Source organism: Cheilinus undulatus, linkage group 5, assembly GCF_018320785.1.
Source record: "Cheilinus undulatus linkage group 5, ASM1832078v1, whole genome shotgun sequence".
Lineage (NCBI taxonomy): Eukaryota > Metazoa > Chordata > Actinopteri > Labriformes > Labridae > Cheilinus > Cheilinus undulatus.
In genome coordinates this window covers 43,727,992-43,745,968 of record NC_054869.1, presented here as the reverse complement: position 1 = coordinate 43,745,968, position 17,977 = coordinate 43,727,992, and the positions used below count along the sequence as shown (strand labels likewise).

At 36.6% G+C, this 17,977-nt stretch overlaps 3 protein-coding genes across 6 annotated transcripts; 1 reads left to right on the top strand and 2 right to left on the bottom strand.

Moving 5' to 3' along the window:
- Positions 1-18: 18 nt before the first annotated feature.
- Positions 19-4,152, top strand: psmd9 (proteasome 26S subunit, non-ATPase 9). Its single transcript, XM_041787765.1, has 6 exons — positions 19-188; positions 466-565; positions 1,380-1,573; positions 1,695-1,796; positions 2,171-2,259; positions 3,369-4,152. The coding sequence occupies exons 1-6, from the start codon at positions 63-65 to the stop codon at positions 3,394-3,396; spliced, it is 639 nt and encodes a 212-aa protein (XP_041643699.1). The 5' UTR covers positions 19-62; the 3' UTR covers positions 3,397-4,152.
- Positions 4,153-6,096: 1,944 nt separating this feature from the next.
- Positions 6,097-13,676, bottom strand: gtf2h3 (general transcription factor IIH, polypeptide 3). 2 transcript variants are annotated; one of them, XM_041786458.1, is made up of 13 exons: positions 13,394-13,676; positions 13,026-13,105; positions 12,813-12,919; positions 11,271-11,413; positions 10,795-10,857; positions 9,298-9,327; positions 9,179-9,207; positions 9,022-9,096; positions 8,878-8,931; positions 8,562-8,630; positions 6,568-6,703; positions 6,436-6,472; positions 6,097-6,281 (listed from the first exon to the last, which is right to left on the bottom strand). In XM_041786458.1, the coding sequence occupies exons 1-13, from the start codon at positions 13,401-13,403 to the stop codon at positions 6,215-6,217; spliced, it is 900 nt and encodes a 299-aa protein (XP_041642392.1). In that variant the 5' UTR covers positions 13,404-13,676; the 3' UTR covers positions 6,097-6,214. The 2 variants fall into 2 exon arrangements, with proteins under 2 accessions (XP_041642392.1, XP_041642393.1); XM_041786459.1 differs by lacking the exon at positions 13,394-13,676 and having other exon boundaries at positions 13,026-13,115.
- Positions 13,677-15,508: 1,832 nt separating this feature from the next.
- Positions 15,509-17,495, bottom strand: LOC121510141 (Rieske domain-containing protein-like). 3 transcript variants are annotated; one of them, XM_041788073.1, is made up of 4 exons: positions 17,434-17,495; positions 16,460-16,681; positions 16,285-16,319; positions 15,509-16,109 (listed from the first exon to the last, which is right to left on the bottom strand). In XM_041788073.1, the coding sequence occupies exons 2-4, from the start codon at positions 16,653-16,655 to the stop codon at positions 15,819-15,821; spliced, it is 522 nt and encodes a 173-aa protein (XP_041644007.1). In that variant the 5' UTR covers positions 16,656-16,681; positions 17,434-17,495; the 3' UTR covers positions 15,509-15,818. The 3 variants fall into 3 exon arrangements, with proteins under 3 accessions (XP_041644007.1, XP_041644004.1, XP_041644006.1); XM_041788070.1 differs by having other exon boundaries at positions 17,181-17,480; XM_041788072.1 differs by having other exon boundaries at positions 17,361-17,479.
- Between the last annotated feature and the right edge of the window lie 482 nt (positions 17,496-17,977).

Here is a 17,977-nt window from a genome sequence, read left to right as displayed (position 1 = left end):
TTTTGCGTCACTCCCGGATATACGCTGTGTTTTGCTGCGAGAGCGAGAAGCACCGAGCAACCATGAAGATGACAGAGGAAAACAGTGCTGGAAATTCTGAAATAACAATGGAGGATGTCAGAAATCTCGTTAAGAAAAAAGACGAGATTGAAGAGCAGATTAAAGCTTATTACGATGTCCTGGAAGACGTACGTTTTTCCGTCACATCAGTTTGATACGCATACAAACAGCGCAATGCTAACTCATGCTCATTGGCATTAACTGTCAATGTATTTAACTACTAACAGTGAACGTGGTTAACATAGATATAACCCACTAATGTTATTTAAGGTAGTTGAATTTTAACAGTCAACGTGGTTGGTATACATACAACCCATCAATGCTTTCAGTGGTAGTTAAATACCTACAGTAAACGTGGTTAACATATATATAAACCATTATTGTTTAATGTTTCTGTTTTAACAGCAAGGTGTTGGAGTTGAAGGCCCCCTGGTTGATGAAGAGGGCTACCCTCGAGCAGATGTGAACTTATACCAGATCAGGACAGCAAGACACAATATTTCGTGTAAGCAGACTCGACTTGTTGGTCTGTAGTGTTTTATCGCCTATCACTTGTTCAATCACAACTTTATTTCCTTTTACTGTTTTATTATTTTAAGGGAATTCTGTCGGAGCAAATCTGAGTCAGTTCAACAATTAGTGATAATGATCAATTAATTATATGAAACCTTCTTTGTTTGTATGCGTTTCTTTATATGGCATTCAAATAAAATGTCATTTTTAATTGTGGCATCTAAAAGCATTTTAGATGTTAGGTAAAGTGCAAGTGAACAAACCAATAAAATATTAAAAATGCAAAGGAGGAAAAAGAACAAGACTCTCCTACTCAAGTGAAAATAGTTACTTTGGTTAAAATTTACTTAGGTAGAAGTAAAATAACTGGCCTGTCAACCTACTTGAGTAAAAGTATTTCATGTAAAACTGACTTCAAGTACTGAGAACCTACCGAGGAGTTGAACACTAAAGTAGGATATTTACTTGCAATAAAAGCATGAGAAAATGGATCTCCAACATGGTTAGTCAGGTAAAATTACACCTTTATATTAAAGCAGAAAGAAACAGCTATTTTCAGATGTTATGAGGAATGGCCAGTTTTTAACTCATTAATGAATACTTTTCTGAAATGAAGTAAAGGTAAAATCACTCATTTTAAAATGTATTTAGGAGGAGTTTGAGTATGTGTAGTTACTTTCCACCCCTGTAAAATGTTCATTTATTAGTTTGTCTGTCCGTCTGTCTGTCTGTCAGTCAGTCAAGGATGAGCTGGTGTTTTATGGAGACCACCAATTTCAACATAGTTCCATCATCATTTCTTTTAGGCCTTCAGAATGATCACAAGGCCATAATGGCAGAAATAGAAGAAGCTCTTCACAAGCTTCATGCTCGAGAAAAGGCAAAGCGAGAGCAGGATGAGGCAGAAGCCCAGGAAGAGGCGATGGAGCAGCAGGTCACCCTTCCTGCTCCTTTTGCTCGAGTGGATGCTGTGACTCAGGGCTCTCCTGCTTGTGGAGCTGTGAGTGAATCTAACTTTTCTTTTGAACTTGAAGTTGGAGTTGGTATATCACCATAATCTTTCTAAGTCAGGACTTTGAAAGTTAGATTCGACAATAACTTTCTGTTTTGTCTCTTTAAAGGGACTCAGAGTTGGTGATGAAGTCATCGAGTTTGGGTCTGTAAACACAGGGAACTTCCAGAGCCTTCAGAACATTGCATCTGTGGTTCAACACAGTGAAGGGGTAAGATAGTTACATCATCTACAGCTGCTTTATTTGTTGGTACAGACATAGAACAAATGTTTTTGTCATTATTTGGAACTTTGTCCTGTAAAAATGGCACTTTGTGAAAGCACTTTAAAATCTCAACACCTAAATGATTTTTTCTTTACCAGATTCATCACAGAAATTTTTTTAACACTCATTCTTCTTAATAGAAGACTATGGCTTTCTTCCAGTTAATATTTTAATTATGGTTGTACACTCTTTTGCATACATCAGACCTTGTGCAGTGTCAGTTAAAGGTTATTTACTAATCATGTTGCAGTCTTACTGCCCAGCCATGTTGTATTTGTCTAACAGACTTAATCTCATGTCCTGGTGCGTCTGTTTTGTAGAAACCATTACGTGTCACCGTTATCCGGGATGGCCAGAAGGCTCAGATGAGTCTGACTCCAAAGAGATGGTCAGGCCGAGGTCTGCTGGGGTAGGTCTTGCCGTGACAGTAAAACTATATTACTTATGCACTTAACCCTTGAAAATTGCCCAGAATTTTTAGGAAAAGCAGTGTGTGTGAATGCAAACAGCTCACTCTCTTATCCTGACTTTATTGAGACTTGCCCTACAAGTTCAATTGTGAAAATTCAGCTACAAGTCAGGCTGAGCAGATGTGTCATATTCCGGAGAATTCAGCAGCATCTGTGAAAGAAGCTTAAGGGGATTAATTGAGATGTGTTTGCTTAGAGTCCGGTAGAGTAGCTGATATTAAGAAGCAAATAAGGATGCAAAGTCCACAGGAAACAAAATTGCAGAGCAATGTTTAGTGAGCTATGCACTATGCAGGTATGATTCACCTGATGTTTTACTCTAAAAGGGGCAGGTTTGTAACTAAATGAAAATTGGTCTCGAGGCTAAATTTTAAGCAAAAAAGCCAGAGCCAGAAATTTGCCTGACTGGGATGGCCAAGTTTGAGGACTGGCATCAGTCAGGGTCATCCAGTACTTCATACAGTATGTGGTTGTCAGTCATCTCTTCTTGCCTTGTATGTTCTTTATTTTTATTTTTTACTTTAGTTAAAAAGAGAGTGAAATAACAATATAAAAGTGGTTTTACAATGAGAGATGGTTTGTCCTCAGTTAATCTTTAATTGTAAAGAGCCAATTCATAACAAATGTTACGGATCAATGCTAACACTTAGCCCTACTTCACTGTAAAATGTCTAAATGAAAAAAGACTTAGAAAAGTTAAAATCTAGCACATCTTCAGTAAGGGTACATTATTCAGGACTCTGTAACTTGCAATGCACCTTAGTGTATTTGATTTATTCCATTTATCTACCATTGTGCTTAAATGTAAATTTCATGTTTGCCTGACCTTGTGTGTGTCATCTCTAGACTAGTCACACGAGGGAGTCAAAGTGCCAATGAGCATCTCTGTCTGTTTGTATGTATGTATGTATGGTCTGGGTGGACGGCAAAAAACGAATTGCCCTTTGTGATAAATGAAGTTATCTGAATATGAATGAAAGTGCCTGTTTCTGTTTCAAGGTTTAACTCAGTTCACATCAGTCGTAAGCTTTTTCTTTCTCATTTTCAGATGCAACATCGTTCCAATCCACCGATGATCAAATCCTGTTCTTCAGTGGCTTTACCTATGAAACCAGGCACAGTTTCAAACAGACTTTGTACATACTGCTCATATTTTCCTTTAATTGAAAAACCTCTCTTTGATATTCTAGATAAAAATTGCATCCAGATTTCAGGTAAAAGTTTTGATTGAACGTGTGACTGTTGGAGTGAAGTTTTGATGCTTCTGGAGAATTTGTTCACATTAATTTTATTTTATTAATTACTGTGTTTTATGCAGGAGTTATTTTGTTGTAATAATACCATTAATGATTAATAGGGATTATCCAAGAAAGTAGGGCTACATAGTACCATCTATGTAATCTGAAATGTTTGAATATTTTGCTGTAGAATAAAATGATGCACTTAAATGAAAAGCAATGACTGGATTGAAATTTTACTTAGTTTATACAATGCCTTAAGAGGGATTTACATTTGCTTTGGGCATTTAGATACCAAGTGGTGGTCTTTAATGCTTTGTGTGGATGCACCTCAATGCATAATGAAAACAGTTTGATATCCATTGGCTCAGACTGCAAACAGAGGTTGTCTGGGACTCATTCATCTGGACTGAATAAGTGAGTAGAGATAACGTGTCCTGGAATGTTTTAAAGCCCATCCCGTCAACTGATGTGATCGGTGGTATTCTTCAAGTAAAAGAAAGCAGGGCTTTTTTTCTTGTCTGTCTAGCCTTGCTTAGAGTTATGGGAAGGGTGGCCCTTTTGGAGATTGGAATGATTTGTCTCACCTCAGTAATAAAAGTCTGTTCTGTGGCTCCTGAAAATGTATTTATTTGGTAACATTTTGCCTTTTTATGTCTTAAAAGAAATAGAAAAAGGGAAACATTCAGGGGCCAACTCCTCCTGACGTTCACTACAGAAACCCACTTGTCGAATCCACTTTTCCATGAATGAGCCATCAAGAGTCCCTTGTTGCCTGTCGTCTTGACCTGTTATTTCAGTCTAGCCAGTAGCCCACAAGATGTATTTGCCAAATATCATATCACCATTTGCTTTAATGGCATTTTATGAAAACATAAGAGAAAAGCTGTTAAAGATTACATTAAAATGTGTTAAAGAGGATTTCAAAATATAAGAATGTCACAAAACTACAGTCCTAAAAAGGATCTATAATACAGAAATGTTGACCTAGAAAATTCTGCTCATTTATGGCTTAATAATTGATTGGGGCTCCTTTTACACAAACTGTATCTGTGTGGCATGGCATGGAGCCCATCAGTCCGTAGCACTGCTGGGGTGTTATGAAGACTAAGTTGCTCCGATAGCAGCCTTTAGCTCATCTGTATTGTTGAGTCTGGTGTCTCTCATCTTCCTCATGACATTTCTCCAGAGATACTCATTGTGGTTCAGGTCAGACCAGTTGGTTGGCAAATCAAGTAGTTACCTCAGTGCTTACTAAACCAGTTTCTGGTCCTTCTGGAATGGGAAATCACTTTCTCCATAGAGCTTCTTAGCAGATGGAAGCATAGAGTGCTCTAAAGTCTTCTGGTAGATTACTGAGTATTGACTCTGGACTTGATAAAGCACAGTGGGCCAACAGCAGCAGATGACATGGCACCTCAAACCATCACTGACTGTAGAAGCTGAAAACACCGGACTTAAAGTACCTTGGATTCTGCACCTCGATTTCTAAATGAAATTCAAAATTTACTTTTACCTGAAAACAGGACTTTAGGCCACTGAGCAGTGGTCCAGTTCTTTCTCTCCTTAGCCCAGGTGAGACACTTATGACATCTGTGCGTCAGGAATGGAACTTGTAGCCCATTTCCTGGACCTGTCTGTGTGTGGTGGCTCTTGATCCACTGACTCCTCAGTCCACTCCTTGTGAAGCTCCCCAAAGTTCTTGAATTTGTTTTGTTTGAAAATCCTCTGAAGGCTGGGCTCAACCCTGTTCTTTGTGCACCTTCTCCTCACCAAACTTTATCCTTCTGGCCAACTTTCCAGCCATTGATATGCTTTGCTACAGCATCTGAGAACAGCCTGCCCTTTCAGCAGTGACCTTCTGTGGATTACCCTCCTTATTGAGGGTGTCAATGATTGTCTTCTGGACATTTGTTAAGTCAACAGTCTTCCCCATGATTGTGGTTGTGTGTACTGAACCAGAGTAAGAGAGAACAGGGAAACCTTAGCAAATTCACAGGAAATAAACTTTTTCATGATATTCAATTTTCGTGAAATGCACTATCACTCTATCCAAATGCTCAAAATGGATCATAAATGCAAACTGTTGGTAAAAGACTCATTTTTAACTTTGAATACATATGATCCAGTTAATGCTGAAGAACAATTCTGGGTTTATTTTATTTCATTTAAAGAATCAAAACTGAATGAGAATCAGTTCATCTATTTAGGAGAATCCTTACACCTGGACATACCACAAAAATTTATTTTTTTAAAGATCTAAATCAGAAAATAGTTCTGTTGAAATTTCAAATTGAGAATTGCAAAAAAGGGGATTAAAAAAATCAGAATATGTGTCATTTAATTTTTTAATAAAGAAAATTACAAATTTGTCAGGTTTGTAAAAAGATAGTAACTAATAAATTAGAACAATTCAAAAACAATTGTTTGAGACAGGAACTTTTAAACTAGCAGTTCTTAAAGGTTTAGCATCAGTGTATACATTAAGACTGTTAATGTCAGTCTACTAAACATGTTCATGAGGCCATCCTTTCTCCATGAATTGAAAGGGTGTTACTTTATTTTGATTCAAATCTCTGCAAGACAACATGGAATAATCTATGTATCAAAATAGAAACTAAGGATTAACTCTACATCTGTGTGATCTCAGCAAACATCACATGGTCTTCAGTTTCTTCTTCTTGGGCTTCACTATCTGTGGAAGCTGGATTTTAAAGGCAGTCCTAAAAACAGAATAATACTTGGTTAATGCCTCGACAAAGAGGAAGGAATCAGAATTGTTTCAATTACTTTATTCATATTCCTACAATTGATGGATCATAGCAGATAGGTTAACGATAAAGATTTATGATTCAAGATGCTGCATCAGATACTCACTCGCAGGTTGTACAGATCGGGCTGAAGTTGCAGAATACTTAAAGAGATGATGAGAGAAAGCGTCAGTATTAAAACATTTAATGACTACATCTTTTTGCTGCTTTGTTACTTTTCACGGGTAATTTCACTCACTCGACAGACAAACTGAGCACACATAACCGATCTCGATGAGGTTACGGTGGCAGAAACACGCGGCTCTGTAGTCCACATGAGCAGGCGGAGGCAACACCAGCTGTGAGCGCTGCTCCGAGTCTGGCAGGAACACCCACTGTTCAAAAACCATACGTTTACACAGAGAAGCACTTTCTACAAAAAACGAGCAAAAATACGCTCTTCTTTTAGTCCACACAAACACGATTCACAATGGCATACAGAGTGAAACAAAGTGCAAAAATATACACCTCTCAAGCTCATGTTGCTTGGGTGTTATGAAAATGAGACAAAAGGGGTCCTAGGTCTTAGGGATTTGATTTTTCTCTGAACTGCTGATAGAAAGATGTGGAATCCCAAATTTAAGCAAGGACATCACACTGGCCAAGCATGCACAGGGTTGCATCCTTACACTTAAACAAGACGGCATGTCTGGCTAAGAGCAAAGCAAAGGATACCATACAGCACTCTGCAGATTTCTGATGTCAGTTAGTCCTACCTGCAATGCTTAATGGACTAACAAGAAGGTCTGGATCTGGAATTTTGTTCAGTATTTTAGAGAGAGTATGGAAGATATCCCACCAGAAGTTTTTAAATGAGAGCAAAGCCAAAATATGCATCAGAGTGGCATTCCCAGTAGGGATTAAAAACAAACTAATTACATTTACTCAAATTACTGTAATTGAGTAATTTTTGGGTACGTTTGCTTTTTGGAGTACTTTTAAAATCATTACTTTTACTTAAGTATATTTTGGGGGTTGTTCTTCATCAGGTCCTAAAAAACATCAAGAACTGAGTAAATAAATTCAGCGCCAAAAATAGGACGTGCAAGCTTTTTGGCAACAACAACAAAATGACAAGTAGCTTGACTTTAGAGCTGAAGTAGATATTTGAGGCACAACGTAACCAACTTACAAGGCTTATGGAGGATGAATGAAGTCTTGGAGGGAACAGAAAGCACCAGCAACAACTTTATTAGACCGACGCTGTTTAGCTTGTGGCCTTTTCAGGGTCATGCTTCTAATAAAGTTATTCTCTAAACTACAAATGTTTCTGGAGCTTTCTATTCCCTCCAGTAGTTTGTCTTTCACAACACATGGTGGTGGGTAGCACACAGTGAGAGAAATACCTCACATTTCATCCCATACCAGCTGTTGTATTCTACTTTAGGTTAAGTCACAGAAAATAATAAACAACCTAGTTGGAGATTCATATCCTCTTGCAGTTATTGCACATCAAGGAAAACTCATATTTTATTGTTAGCCCACTCAAATATCAAATGTAGCTACACAGTAATTTGAGTAAATTTTAAATGACTTACTTTTTACTTTGGTAGATTTGTAGACTAGTTCTTTCTCTTCAACTTAAATAAATTTTATCCAAAGTAACTGTACTTTTATTCGAGTATAACAGTCCATCATAAAGACAACCTTGGAAGGAAATGTCTTACACAGATTAAGATTTATGAATTGATAAAAGAGTCAAGTCCAATTGATCGAGTAGGTACAAGTCCCAAGTCCAGTTCCCAGGCTGCCCTAAATTTTGTCTAGAGGCATTGACGTGTCACCAAACCAGAAGTTAACTAAAGAATGAGACTTATTACGAAACATTTGTGTCCAGTGGTTCTAATTTAACCCTCACAAAACTTTGAAATTAACACAAAAGTTGCTGCTTTGATCCTGTGACTATGATTATTTGACAATAAAAAACATTCCTTCTCCTTATCACCTTTATTATAAATAAATAGGTAATACTTTTAAAGGTTAAGTTGTACTGTTACTAATAAAACTATGTAATGTTGTATTTCACTGCTATAGCTGATTGCAAACAAGAGAGGCGTCAGCAGACTGAGCCTTCTGATCTCAACTGTCCATATTTTTGTTGATTTTAATCATATTGTGAAATGCTGTTTTACTCCTGTTTTTATAGTACAACCATTGGTGTTTTGTGACAGAGTTTGTAGTCCAAACACTCACCAGAAGATACTGTGCCAGGGCAATTTTCTGTGGTATCTTGAGGTACAATCCACCTGTTATATCACACGCCTACAAGACAAAGATCAGGGGTTGAACAGCCTGTATGCTTAAAGGTCAGGATAGAAACACTTAAGAAGATGAAACAAAGTGATGTGAGAGTTACTAAACCTGAATGTTTTTTCTTGATTTATTTGATATACAAGCTCTTTTATATTCCTGCTGCTTGTTTTGGTATTTTCTTAAATTCCTTTTAGGGTGACAAAAAGACAAAGAGAGCCGTTCTGACTCTTTTCCTTACAAAGCTGAAGAAATGTACCTGCTGAAGGAGACCTGAGTCTGAGTCCAACACGCAGGCATCAATCAGGATATTCTGTTTACAACACAAAACAAACGGGTTTGACGTGTATTCATTTTAAATGTACATGTTATAAATAGCAAACAGGGAAAAATAAGATCGTGCCTGTTTCTGTGCAGCAAAAATGACATTCATGAAGTTCATGTACTGCCGGGCACAGTCATCGGCTGCTTTTATCACCTGTTCAGTAAAACACAGAGAGTGTTCAGAGTCATAGTAATAAAACAAAAGTACATCTAAAATAAGACAATTTAGGACTTACCAATATTCTTGACTTTATCTCCTGTCCAACTAAAGAGAATGAAAACACATGAAATAATCAATTTATATGAAAAGCATAAGAGAGGATTAAAATGCTTGAAAATGAAATTATTTACTTACCTTCCAGCTCTTTTGAGACCCTGTGAATATCTGAATATTAGGAGACTAGGAAAAATATCACTGTTCTGCCTTTATTTTCACCATATCCCATCATTTATGATCATAAAAAAATAGTTTACATTTTGTTTACTGTAGGATTAGATCCATCCTTAAAAACGTTTGTAACTCTCTGGTATCACTGTGGACATTTTTGTCTGAAAGTGATAATTTTTCACTTTTTTTTTTTCAATAATTTTGTCTATGTCGCTGCAAATGGAATGATTTCTGTGGAAACGCTTTTCTCTTGATCAATTTTAAAATGTCAATATTTTTTGAAGTGCCTATAGTTTACTCTGTACAAATTTTATATCCTAGTGAGGCATTAGTGGACAAAAATGTCCTCTGTGAAAAACATGAATTTAAAAAAATCGTATAAAAAGATTTTTTCCACAGTTTTAAAATTAATTATTGTCATTAACTTCTGTCCTGACCAAAATGACCAAATATTGGAGTATTTTAGGGAATTTAACCCTTTAAGTGCCAGTTTGACTGCAACAAGTCATGGTTGTCTTTTTAAATGAAAAAAAAAAAAAAGAGTTATTTCTTGATTAAAAAAATAGCAGGTGACCTGGGGATATTTCAAGCATAATCCTAGGTATGGCAAAGATTAGCAACAAAATATATTCTGATGCACTGCTGGGTTTTGAGTAGTGTCAGATTTAAAATTTACTGATAATTAGCCATTTGTGGGCAAAAATGTCCACTTACGAAAACTGCTATTAAAATATTACGGTTTAATATTTTGCACTTTTTTGGCTTAAAACTTTCAACCAATGTTAGCCCCTGATCAAATCAACCAAATAGTCAATTTTCCAGGATTTTAACCCTTTAAATGCCAAACATAGTAAAAAAAATGGTGTCACTGTTTTATATGAAAATCACACACAAAAAATGAGTTATTTTCTCCATTATACATGATGGGGGGCTGAACTACATATTTTTTAATAATAGTCTTGGATGTGTCAAAGATTAGCAACAAACTTGATTCTGATGCATGACTAGTTATTTTTTGTAGTGTCAGATGTAAAACTTTATTTCCTCATAAGCCAATCGAGGTCAAAATGTCTTGTGATGCAAAAATGCCTGTGCAGTCAAACTGTCACTTTAAAGGTTAAAATACTCAAAAATACCAAAATATTTGGTAGGAAAAATATTCTCATGTAACTTTTTAAATCACATTTTTCACTGTGGACATTTCTGTCTGCTTATTAGGGTAAAGCTCACGAATGACGCAGGAGGGTTAAAGAAACTCTCTAAAAAGTCTGTAACATGGCAAACTTTAAATAAAGAATACGGAGAAATCGTATGAAATCTTATTGGCTTTTTGCAACAAGGAGAGAAGATTTGGACAAGTAACTTTCTGTTTTCTGACATTTACCTTTCATGTAACTTGAGTTTTCTATTAGTATTAGTTGTCTGAATCTTTTCTTTTTTTAACAGTTGTTTTTGAAAGGATACAGCAGAGAGCTTTGGCGAGAGATCCAGCCAGCAGAGTGTCTGTTGAGTTTCCCATCACTTCAGCTGTTAATCACACAAAACTTAAAGTTACTATCAGCAAGTAAACAACAATTTACAACATCATGTAGCGTAAAAACAACATATTAACACAACGAAAAAGCAGTAAGTAAAGGTGCTAACTTCTTTCAGAAATAACTTAATGTCTTAATTGTCACTGTACCAACAAAAAGAAGAACAGGTCTGATGATTAACCCAACAATTAACAAGTTAACACAATTATAAGACACAATGATAAATAAAAACGGTACAGTAATAAATAACAGCACAGGTGTGAATAGAAATGCAGGAGCTAACAGTCGTCCTGTGGCAGAATAAGCTGTAGAGTCGTTGTTTTAACAAGGCTAACAAAAAACAAATCTACTTAAATCTTCTACATATTTGATAAGTTTATTATACCCAAACAAACACAGACTTACTTTTTGTCATCACGTTCCTGATTTCTTCAGTGATAAGGTTATTAGCGACTGACAGGAGTTCATATTTTCCGTCCCCACTGGAGGATGCATCCTCCCCACCACTGTCCCCACTACTCCAGCTCTTACTGGGAAACAAGAAGTGACTGAAAAAAGAGACAAGATGGATTTGTAAACAAGCAATAAAAGAAGAAAAATACTGGGTGCATGAAGATTGTGGAACCTCATGTTAAATAAAATTAACAATATGATAAGACTATTCACTATTCAAGGATGTGATGAGTAATAGAAGGAGGTAAAATTACCTACAGATGACAACAAATTTATTAGCCCCCCTGTGAATTTTTCCCCCCAAAGAAATTTCCAAATGCAGTTTAGCAGAGTAAGAAATTTCTAAAACAGCTTTTCCTAACACCCTAGTTTTATTTTGGATGTTTACATTATTTCACAGGAAGGATTTTGCAAAAACCAAAAACTACCAGTGTCTAAATCATTAGCTCCCTGACTCTAATAATTTAGTTAGTTGCATCTACTTTTTGCTGGATAACAGCCTGAAGTCGTTTGTTGTAGTTACCAACAAGTCTCCTGAGGAACCCCAGCCAATTCTTTTCAGGCCAATCTGTTAAGCTCCTCCAGATTTGACAGTCTTCTGGCACGGATCTTGGCATTCAGTTCAGCCCACAGATTTTCAATGGGACTCTAGTCAGGGCTTTGTGCAGGCCAGTCAATAACGCTCAGTCGGGAAGTTGCTCTTCAACAGGACCAACTTACCTCTTGGGTCATTGTCATGTTGGAAGACAAAGTGATGACCCAGACCCTGTTTTGCTGCTGGCTGCTTGTGTTTTTCTTTCAAAATCTTTAAATATCCTTCTTTCTTCATGATTCCTTCCACCTTGAGGAGATTCCCAGTTCCAGACACACTGAAGCATCCTCACAGCATAATACTCCCACCATCTAGTTTAGTTTCATCTGATAAAAGGACACACTGCCAGTATGCATAATCTTTCTCCATGGTGTTGTTAGCATACTTCAGTCTGGTTTGAAGGTGTCTCCTACCTGAGATTTTTTCTTAAATAAACTGTTATTTAGCAGCCAGTGTTTTTTTTTTTTTTAAAGATTTATTTTTGGCCTTTTTGCCTTTATTTGATAGGACAGTGGATAGAGTTGGAAAGGGGGTAGAGAGTGGGGAGAGACATGCAGGAGATAGTGCCACAGGCCTGATTCGAACCCGGGTTGCCTGCGCACATGGCATGCGCCTTAACCACTCGACTACCGGCGCGCCTAGCAGCCAGTGTTTTAATATGAACAATACACTGAATTGTTTATGGAAGAAAAATTGAAGAATTTGTTGTTATTTCAGTCAATCGTTGTTTAAAAGGAGGAAAATTTAATAGACCTTGAAAAAAAAAGGAAACTCGAAACACCAAAAGAAACTAGTAATGGTGCATTATGATAAGATAAGTGAATTTTATATGATCTGTAAGGGGAAAAAAACAAAAGTAGTATATCTTAACCAGTAACTACAGCTGTCAAATAAATAATTACCTGTCCTGACAGTGGCTGGCAATGACAGCCAGCTTGTTGGTCCTGGCCATGGCCATGTGAGAGTTTCCCATCACCATGACTGCATCCACACACTTTGACAGAGTGAACTGGACAAAGGCAAGAAGACAGTGGATGTTGATTAACCCTGGCGATCATTTTAAATATATGGTCACTATAAAACAGTTGGTAAAACAGATCTGATCGGTCTTTTACCCCTGGTTCACGTTGCGCTTGCTGTCCCCACCAGACTGGATTTACATCAACGACAATGACCAGCAGGTTGATTTCATCCTCTAAAGACATTTCACAAACAATCCAACACATGCTTATCATATTCAAAACAATGAAAGCACAATCGAGCACACAGATTACACAAGAAAGGCTATGTCAACAGGGCTTTCACCATACTAGAAATTAAGCTCTGTTACTATTCTAAGAAATCAACCAGTATCAAAACCTGCATATGTCCATTTCCATACTATTGATTATTAAAACACAGAGAGACCTTGTTACAGTCTATATAACGCTATAAAAATTGGCACCATTAATGATAACTATTAGATATCTAATCAAAGACATACCTGATGCCATGACGGGACACTTGGATAACGAATAGAAAAATCAACGTTCAATACTTGGAGTCCTGGAGCTTTATCCTTTGTTAGCTTCCATTTTTTTCTGAAATTTTGATACAATACCCAAAGCACTTAAGATATAAGACACGCTTGTTATTGTGGCTATCTACAATTTAGTAAAAGCTGTGAAATGCTTGTAAATCCAGACGGTTTCAATGCTTCCCCAGCACAACGTCTGCCATACTTTGTTCGTCACAAGGCTGCGACCAGCGGATTCTCTTCTTCTCTTTTACTGTCGGATAGCACCACACAGCGCACTGCTGCCACCTGGCGTCTGCTTATTCTAAAGCGTTCACAAAACGTGCGGCATTCACGTCACTTGTTTTTGCCTGCTTTGACCTGATAGGAAAATGACTCGAATCTTTTAAAATAATGATTACAAGATTAGAAAAAATATATAACTTCGCATTCATCATCTTCTGTAACTAATGTAAACAACTGCAACTGCAGCTTTTCAGCTAAGGTTATGAGGCGTGTTTGGAAATGACTGTGCAGATAGTTTAATATACAGTCCTGTAACAATTACAGCATCCTAAAAAATTAGAATGTCATGTTGAAGTTTTGTTGTGTTTCAGAAAATTAAATTTCCATATATTCTAGATTAATTTTGTACAAAGTGAAATATTTCATGACTTTTTTGTTTCATCTCAATGATTACGACTTACAGCTCACAAAAATCCACTAACCCAAAATATCAGAATATCACAAAACACAAGTCCAGAAAATGAAAATGGACAAGAGTGGAGTCAGCAGTCTTCTTCATGAATGTAGTGTATACTGAACCAGAGTGAGAGAATGAAGGCTCAGGAAACCTTTGCAAATTGGACTTTTCAACAATATTCTAACATTTTTAAATAGCAGACTTGATTTTGTGAACTGTAAGCCACAATCATCAAGATAAAAACAAAAAAAGTCTGGGAATATTTCGCTTTGTATGAGATGAATCAAGAATATATGGAAATTTAACCTTCTAACATAAATTGAGGGAAAAATGAACTTTTACATGGCATTCTAATTTTTTGAGATGCAAATGTATGATAACCTTGCAAAGCAGATGAATATGCCCATTTCCTTGTTTCTCACAATGGGAGCTTTGCAAGATGGTGAATTCATGCAAAGCTCCCATCAGAACTTGACAACATTTCTTCGTTGAAAGAAGAACAAAGAACAGCAGTGGATTGTTTTCTTTTCAAAAATGACAAAAGTCGTGTACTGACATGTCTATAGTCGCCATGGTTCGCGTTATTCTTTGCTAGCTGCGCACGCACACCTCGGTTGCGGCTACGTCACGTGTTTTGTTGCTCTGATTGGCCCATAAAGATGTGACAGACAGAGCGTTCATCCAATCACCCTCCCAGTTTTTTTTCAAAAGCTCTGCCCTTTCCCAAACGCTGTGTATCAAAGGTTTTCCAGATGAATGTGAGAAATCCATCTGGCGTGTCAGGTTACTTGTATGATCCTTGTTTAAATGTGCAAATTAGCAAGCAGGTGTTAGACAATCTGATTAGATTCATCTAATTTATAGTAGGGAGGTTAATTTGAGGTCTCTTAAATTATTATTTTTCTGACTTGCGTTGAATCATGTTTTATTTCTCATACCATTGTAAAATGATGAGAAATAATCAATTATTAGTTTTGCTTTTTACCAAAGACAAATAGGGCAAAGATGAACAATCAAAGACTACAACATTCTGTAGCAGCACCAGGTGGGGTTAAGAAATAATTATCTTCATAAATACCATATTTTTCACTTTTGAACTTATTAATTAATGAAAGTCTGCAGTGATGCTGAGATCTTGTTTAAACAAATGTGAGCAAAGTGCTAGAGTATACAAAAGTAAAATTTGGATGTTTAGATGTTAAATTGAACAAACTAACCTATTTCGTGTCAGTAAGAGCGTGTCTCCCAACCATTTCTTTAGCTGCTTTTTTTATTAACCTGGACCTAAATGAAGAGTGTATTCCCCAATATCAATGTCCAGATGAAGCAGATAAACCCACAATAAATTTTCTCCGACTTTTAAGAAACAGTAGAAAGGACTGCTTCATAGACTCAATAAAAAAGTTTGTTAAAGGTGTTATTTGGTAAAGGGATCATGAAACTAACAAATTAACAAGAAATTCATCCTATAACTTTTGTTTAAAAGTGCTTTATCTGCAATCACCAGTTTTTGTCAAATATTTCTTCAGTGGTTTTAGACTGACTTACCACAATCTTATTAGCTTTTCTGCTCACATTCTTTTATTATTGTGATAAGAAATATTAAAAAAAAAGCAAGGGGATGTGATATGCTGTTAAGAGAATGACAAGAAAACATCCCAAATTTCCCTGGAGTATTTTAGTAATTTTGGTGAAACAATCCACGTCCATCTATTTTCTTGGTCTGGGTTTTGGCTGATTCTTCTGGAACAAAGTCCTATATTTCTCGGTTTGGTAAACGTCCGACTCGATGGCCTCGCTGGAGTCATTCAGTGTCACAAAGACATCTCCATTCACCTCAGTGACTTTGTGAATCCTCTGTTTGACTCCTTTTGAGCGCCAGTGTGTCCTTAGAGGTTTAGCTGTAGGATCATCCACAGCTTGATAAAGTCCTTCCCCCTCCTCCAGAGTAATTTTGTACTTGTGCCATGGACAGACGATGCACAGCTGCCCATTGAACTCCTGCAGGTGGTTAGAGAGAAAACACGGTGGCAGTTTTTTGCAGGAGGAAAACTTCAATGTTTCTGGTGTTTTTGAAACAGAAAACCAAAGCAACTTGAATATAGATTGTTTAGAGGGTTAGACCTATTTACTTCTGTATTATGGCACTATAAAGAGAACAGACAACTCAACTTACCTCAATGTCTCCATTCTGTAGAGCACCACCAGCATCTGAGAGAGAATAGATTTCATTAGGTATAGCTGTTTGTTTCAGTGAGGTAAATAAAGGATATTAGGAAGTGGAAGATAGCTTTTACAATCATAACTCTATATTTATAACCACAGACGATAACCACAGATTAACTGCTTACGGTAGCAGTGCATGTCCATAGCATAAAACTGCTCCTGGTGGTACAGAACCAACACATCCCTGCATCCATTCACCAACTTGGTCACACGCCCAGATTTTATGATATCCTCCTTCCTCCCAATGAAGTGGGAGGTATGGGGAGGTGATGAGGAGGAGGAAGAAGAGGAGGAATGAGAAGTATCCTCCTCAGGGGACATGTTGACAACTTCCTATTACAGGTTACCTAGATAAATACAAAGTCTAAATGAAAATCATCTCCTACATTATGTGACTGATAGCAAAACAGAGAGTCAGGAGTGGGGCTTATCCAGACTAAGATTATCATGTTTTCTGTACTTGGATACTTTCCATTACCACACGTTTTAAGCCAAGTCAAATTCACATGGGTCAGATCCAAAATGTTACACAGGCACATTTACGAAGTTGCACAATGTCAGCATGCACAATAAACAATCAGATTGTGAAATAATCAAGAACACAAACTATATCAATATAAAGTGCATGTCTTAATCTTAACCTCGTTTCATAATATATCACATCTGAATAGCTCAATATATCTTCTAATATATCTTCTGGCACCAAGGTACAACTTAGGAAACCCTAAAAGGGTTAAGAGGCGTTTAAGTGAAAACTGCATCAATGTGAGGGAGAATTTCATTATTATGGCAGCTTATTCACTGGCATATTATTATCTTAGAAAACATACCATAAAATCTACCAACCTTTCAAGGCGGCTGTTTATATCTCTCACACTAGAAATCAACTCCAAGTTATGTGGCTTATTTTCATAGCAGTCTGTCACTGAGAAGATCTTATAAAGCCTCTAAACCAGAGGCTTGTGGTGCTAATTCGGCAACAAATTCATAGGCAAAAAGGACTTAATTCAAATAAAATTTACAAACCCATATACTCTGGCGAAAAAAACGATATGCTTTGAAAATTTAAACGGGTAACAAGATACAAACGACAAAGTACTTTTTGACAGCGTTTCAAGGAAACCGGCAGTTGGCTTGATTTGAGGTACAGCCAATGTTGTGAGTTTCTTATAATGCCGTCCCCAGTGAAACACGGGCTGAAGAGATGGTTCCTACTTTTAATTTTCTTCCTCTTAAATTCGTAGCAGAGGATATTGACAAGTTTCAAACGTGCTTATTTGTAGTTTAGGTTTTTGAATACACATTACAAAACAGTCTGTCAGGAAGAAAAAAATATAAGAGTGTGTCATTAAAGTGATTTACTAAAAGGGGGAAACGCTTAAAGTAAAGCATGTTTTTGTAAAAATTTTAATTGATATAGCTTCTAAATTATATGTACTAAGGTGTAATAGTTCCTTTTTTTAAATTAAAAGTCAAATTTAGGATAATATTTTATTGGACTTAATTTCTACACCACAAGCCGTTAGAATATATAATTTAGCCTAGAGAATATGTAAAATAAGTGTAGTATTAGCAGTAATAACTCCTTCTTTTTATTCATAAACTAGACTACATTTCCGTGGTTTGCTAAACTGTCATCTCAG

What these genes read in the sequence shown, in the direction of transcription:
- LOC121510141 (XM_041788073.1), bottom strand. Translation starts at nt 16,655, where the DNA reads ATGTCCCCTGAGGAGGATACTTCTCATTCCTCCTCTTCTTCCTCCTCC. An exon ending in TATGGACATGCACTGCTACC is followed by an intron (nt 16,320 to 16,459) that starts GTAAGCAGTTAA and finishes ATTCTCTCTCAG; the next exon opens with ATGCTGGTGGTGCTCTACAG. An exon ending in TACAGAATGGAGACATTGAG is followed by an intron (nt 16,110 to 16,284) that starts GTAAGTTGAGTT and finishes AACCACCTGCAG; the next exon opens with GAGTTCAATGGGCAGCTGTG.
- psmd9 (XM_041787765.1), top strand. Translation starts at nt 63, where the DNA reads ATGAAGATGACAGAGGAAAACAGTGCTGGAAATTCTGAAATAACAATG. An exon ending in ATTACGATGTCCTGGAAGAC is followed by an intron (nt 189 to 465) that starts GTACGTTTTTCC and finishes CTGTTTTAACAG; the next exon opens with CAAGGTGTTGGAGTTGAAGG. An exon ending in TGGTTCAACACAGTGAAGGG is followed by an intron (nt 1,797 to 2,170) that starts GTAAGATAGTTA and finishes TCTGTTTTGTAG; the next exon opens with AAACCATTACGTGTCACCGT.
- gtf2h3 (XM_041786458.1), bottom strand. An exon ending in TCTCGCCAAAGCTCTCTGCT is followed by an intron (nt 9,328 to 10,794) that starts GTATCCTTTCAA and finishes CCTAATATTCAG; the next exon opens with ATATTCACAGGGTCTCAAAA. An exon ending in CCCTGGCACAGTATCTTCTG is followed by an intron (nt 6,704 to 8,561) that starts GTGAGTGTTTGG and finishes GTTTTTGAACAG; the next exon opens with TGGGTGTTCCTGCCAGACTC.